The 5,669-nt window shown below is 37.7% G+C and overlaps 1 protein-coding gene across 1 annotated transcript; it reads left to right on the top strand.

The window, feature by feature from the left end:
• Window positions 1-2,504: 2,504 nt before the first annotated feature.
• LOC115142431 (C-X-C motif chemokine 11-like) lies at window positions 2,505-4,214 on the top strand. The gene is made up of 4 exons (XM_029681878.2): window positions 2,505-2,719; window positions 3,052-3,169; window positions 3,333-3,416; window positions 3,758-4,214. Exons 1-4 carry the CDS (start codon window positions 2,647-2,649, stop codon window positions 3,810-3,812), a joined length of 330 nt encoding a protein of 109 aa, XP_029537738.1. The 5' UTR covers window positions 2,505-2,646; the 3' UTR covers window positions 3,813-4,214.
• Window positions 4,215-5,669: the final 1,455 nt, after the last annotated feature.

The raw sequence follows: 5,669 nt of genomic DNA, 5'->3' as shown, positions 1-5,669 counted from the left end.
GGAGGGGGCAGCCCAATGAATTGACACTTTAGCTGCTTTATCTCTCTGGATACCCTCGCAATGATAATCTTTTTGTAAGGAACTCTTTGTAAATAGAAGCTGTAAATACTGTACATGATTGTCTGTAAATATCTTTGTGTGACCAACCCAATTAAAACAACATGGTATTCAAAAACATTGTTTTCACAGCCATTGACTCTGTCACTCACAATCAAGGCAATTATTGTCTCTTTGTCTTCAAGAACAGACATTTCTCTTTTCTTTATGGGCCAGCAAATGGTATCTATTTTCTCTGTTAAGCACTCCTGTGTGCTCTGGTTCTGGTCCGTTAGGCTCCTTAAGTTTCTGTTTCTTCTAAATGTCGCAGGCGTGTGGTGAGCCAAGACAGCTGGCGCTACAGTGCATTAGCAATAACGCTACCTTGGCCTAGGTCCATCCCTCTATCAAAATAAGATGAAGGGAGGGAACAGGGAGGCCTGCTCTTTCCGGTGATACATTTTCACTGGAAAGTAAATCAATGTTAATGTTTCCAATACCCAGAATATAGATGAATTATACAGTACATATTCTACTGAAACGTCATTAGGTCCTGTTCCGAAGAAATACCACACTCATTTTAAGACGTTAAGTAACAATGTTTTCAGTGGACATTACCATGAAATGACACTTTATGAGAAAGAGCAACAGTATTTGCGATAACCCCCCAAATTTGTGTTAGTCATGATATTGGATTATCTTGGACATGGCTCATTAGCAGTGGCTCACATAATTGGAGGTGGTAGTCAGAGTACAGTATTGGTCATATAATAAATTGTGTATGAACCAAAAAGTCAAATCAGGCCATTACCTCTCAACTTGTTGAGCATAGTCCCACTGTGTTAATTAATTTGAGCAGAATTGGTCAAATATCATAAAACCACAGGAGGTTGGTGGCACCTTAATTGGGGAGGATGGGCTCTTGGTAATGGCTTGAGCGAAATAAGTAGAATGCTATCAAATATCAAATGCTATCACATGGTTTCCATGTGTTTGATGCCATTCCATTCGTTCTGTTCCAGCCATTATTATAATCCGTACTCCCTTTAGCAGCCTCCACTGCATACAACTACATAATGCATAAACCAGCTTTAAAACATTTTCAGATGTAATCATATGTAGTGTAATTACATTTAAAAACATAGGTGTATCTACCTAGTTATTTATCATGAAAAAACATGTTTTAGCATCAATTAAAACCTGACATATCACACCACAGAATAGGAGACATTTAGTATCTCAACCGGCTTCCATTTTTTCAGTTGTGGCTGCTTTGCGTGATGTGTTGTTGTCTCTACCCTCTTGCCCTTTGTGCTGTCGTCTGTACCCAATAATGTTTATACCATGTTTTGTGCTGCTACCATGTTGTGTTGCTACCATGTTGTGGTCATGTTGTGTTGCTACCATGCTTTGTTGTCATGGGTTGCTGTCTTGCTATGTTGTTGTCTTAGTCGTGTTGTCTCTCTTGTCGTGATGTGCGTTTTGTCATATATTTATATTTTATTTATTTATTTATTTTTAATCCCAGCCCCCGTCCCCGCGGGAGGCCTTTTGCCTTTTGGTAGGCCGTCATTGTAAATAAGAATTTGTTCTTAACTGACTTGCCTAGTTAAATAAAGGTTAAATAAACAAATGAAAAATAAAAGACATGGGGACATAAGCCCGAAAACGAACCTCTGACAAGACACAACACACATGACTGAAAACACCAGACACATCCTGGGTGTCATTATTCATCACCATGATAATCATTCACTTCTGGTAAAACAGGTGTCGGTCTATAGACATGTTCTAGTGTTGACTAGCATGATTAGTATGACATGGTACATTTAGGTTGGGGGTTCACAGAATAGAGATGACTGGCTATCGTGTCATCATGATGTTCCTGCAGCTGTTGCTGTTGCTAATTGCCCCAGACAGCATATCTGACCTGGGCATGCTGGTGGAGAAGGAGAAGAACCATCAACATTCTTCGCAGTTGATACACTTTTGTTTTCACTTTTCCTATTAGCTTTGGTTATTTCTATCCAAGAAAGTTTGGGGTGAAGTTTGTCTTAATACGAGACCCTCTTCCGAAGCACCATCTCTCGTTTGACCCCCAGATCTGTGATGTCATAAAGAGCAGTTTTCAGAAGGAGAAGGTAATTGGAAGGAGACTTTGGATCTGTCCATCTAATGAATCCGAGACAGCTTAATCTACATGATTTAAAATAACAGGTTTGCAGACAGGCCACTTAAACATGAATCACCGTGACTTTGCAACGCTGACTCACCCTGTCGTTCACTTTCCCACAGTCACAGTTAGGAAGTTAGGAGTTAAGATTCTCCCGGCCAACTTTTTATCTGCAGACTCCTAGCTTCCCTCCGCCCCTTCCACTCTGTAGTCCAACATTCCTTCATTTCTACCCTAGTGAGCTGGGAAATTCCAGTGAGAGCTGTTTCTTGAACGTTTGCCGGGAAAGAACATGGGATTTGGGAAAACCCTCTGCCGGCAGTTTATAAAAAGGACAATGGATCCCAATAGTTCTTCACTTTTCACTTTCACTTCAAGTGGATCTTACTGCCTCTTGACTCCTCACCTCACCCCATCTCTCGCTACTTATATTCACGATGGCCTTCACGCCAAAAGCCTGCAGTCTTTTCCTGGTGGTTTTGCTGGGAGTTTGTATACAGCTCAACGGAGGTAAGATTTCAAAGTCATTTCTAGCCATGTCAGCTACAATATATGGAATGTACAGTACAGTGTGCATGCTTTTACTAGTTACCTGACTGACTAGGGATTTTGCAGTGACTAGGCTACTATACATATAGTGGCTGTCGTATAGGATAAAATGAGTGTAGAATACTATAGAAATTGCAGTTATGTACAGTTTCTTCTTAGAACAAGCATTGTGCAAAAAATGCATTCATGTGAATTCTTATCCAAAATCCAATTTGAAGACATATTTGTCGTAAAACAACGTTTCCATTCAAATGTTTGACCATGTTGATTGATGTTTATAACTCTCATTACAGCTCAACACGTCCCAGGTGCCAGATGCAAATGCCCAGGAACCATTATGCACACTCAGGAAATCATTGATGACTTTGAAATCATTGAAAAGACCCATTACTGCGACACTACTGAAATCATGTAAGTAACTGCATTCATTTAAGCAGAAAGTGGTTTCTCTCTCTCTTTTTTTGTTTGTTTCTTTCTGACATTTACTTCTGACATGACAATCACCTCCATCAGCCTTGTATCAGTTGTGTGACACAAGCATTAATTGTGTGTATGTGCGGTTTGTTGTTTTCAGTGTTACACTGGCGGAAGATGGAGCCAGAAGGTGCCTGAACCCCGCTGGAAGGAAGGCCATGTTTTTCGTCAACTGCTGGAACAGGTAAGATAGATCAAATCATCAGACTCCTCACCACCATACTAAATCCTTGGCAGAACTATACTGCAGTTATGACAATGTAATAACTTATAGATCAACATTTATCACAATCTAATGACATATAAATCTAATGGTAAAAAAAAGAAGCTAAGTTACTGTAATTATAAACTTTACTGTAATTATAGTTTTATCACACCATTAAGTAGCAGACATGAGGCTAAAGCATGTAAAAGCAAAAGACCTTAGCACATACTTTAGAAACATCCTATAGCACTTGACATAATATAATCCATGTGACATTAGTCCTTTCTGAGAATAACACTCTTCTCCCTCCTTCCAAATAGAATAAACAAGGACGACAAGCAAAAGAAGAGGTGTCTTAAGAGAAAAGCAGAGTGAACATAACGGAGGAGGGGAGAAGGAAAGGACGACAAGCAAAAGAAGAGGTGTCTTAAGAGAAAAGCAGAGTGAACATAACGGAGGAGGGGAGAAGGAAAACCCAACGGCTGGATTTTCCCAGAAGTCATGTGACCAAACACACACAAGAAGAATGTTGAGGGCTGACACTGCACTTTAGAGAAAGAGAGAGAGCGGGGGAGAGAGAGGGGGATTTTCGATTTCCTTCGTGATTTTGTGGTACAGCACTATATACAAGTATACAACACTAATTGTGAGAGATTTAAAGATATCATAAGTTAAAACTGTTTATTTATTTTTCTATTTGTTATTTAAATATGTGTATATTAATGAACAGATAAATATGATTTTGATACAACTGAAATAAAAATGTTTTTGATACAACTTAAAGATTCAACGTTCTCTTAATCATAACATTCCATTTGTTATGAACGCTTATACCAAGTCCTATAATGCAGTATGGGGTAACACAAGCATTATTACTGTCACAATTAATGCATAGGGCCCAATACTCATGGTCTATAGAGAGAGCCATGGGAACAGCTCTTTTAACATTTTGGTTACAGAGTATGATACACTCTGGAGAGAGAGAGAGAGGGTCCCATGTATGGCAACACTGCAATACGACCCGTGATCATGACTTAAACACAGCTGGTCTCAACAGCTGTAGGGGTTGGCTGAGAAACGAAGGCTGGACTTCCAGGTCAGGAGATAAATGTACTGATGCCATAGCGACCTGGCGTGAACCTCGACACACATGGCGTTTCTAAACTACTGGAATACATGAACTGAACACTCTAGGGTTAGACATATTACAGTCACTTGTAATAATCCTACATAATCTGGATTTATTGACGCAAAAGAAATGTGAAATAAACGTCAAAATAAATGTTCATGATCATAAAATGTCGATTTCCAGCTATTACAATACTGTCAATGTGCACCATCTACTGGAGGACCTTAGTACCTAAACCCAGATAATCATTGACTTCTGTAATTACAGCGTTACTACACAAACATAAAGCAACTTAATATAAAGGTATAAAATCAACTTAATATAAAGGTATGAGATCAACTGAATGTAAAGGTATAAGATCAACTGAATGTAAAGGTATGAGATCAACTTAATATAAACGTATAAGATCAACTGAATGTAAAGGTATAAGATCAACTGAATGTAAAGGTATAAGATCAACTGAATGTAAAGGTATAAGATCAACTGAATGTAAAGGTATGAGATCAACTTAATATAAATGTATGAGATCAACTGAATGTAAAGTTATAAGATCAACTGAATGTAAAGGTATAAGATCAACTTAATATAAACGTATAAGATCAACTGAATGTAAAGGTATAAGATCAACTTAATATAAACGTATAAGATCAACTGAATGTAAAGGTATAAGATCAACTGAATGTAAAGGTATAAGATCAACTGAATGTAAAGGTATAAGATCAACTGAATGTAAAGGTATAAGATCAACTTAATATAAACGTATAAGATCAACTTAATAAACTTAATGTAAAGTGTTACCTAATAGTCAACTACACAGGTATAAGAGCAACTTAATGTCAAGTGTTAAAAAGTAGTCAATGATAATACTAGAACATTATTTAGATGCCAATATTTACCTTCTAAATAAATCAAGATAATGTAGCTTTATCAATAAATCAAGATAATGTAGCTTTATCAATAAATCAAGATAATGTCGCTTCTAAATAAATCAAGATAACGTAGCTTTCTAAATGTGTCATTGAAAACAACAAAAGGCTCTAGGAGGTCTTGAATATAGAAATGTTTCTGAAACACTTACTGCTATACTGATTTGCTGCAGCGGC

Source organism: Oncorhynchus nerka, linkage group LG15 (assembly GCF_034236695.1).
Source record: "Oncorhynchus nerka isolate Pitt River linkage group LG15, Oner_Uvic_2.0, whole genome shotgun sequence".
Lineage (NCBI taxonomy): Eukaryota > Metazoa > Chordata > Actinopteri > Salmoniformes > Salmonidae > Oncorhynchus > Oncorhynchus nerka.
The sequence above is the reverse complement of the archived record's forward strand: the minus strand, read 5'-3'. Positions and strand labels throughout refer to the sequence as shown.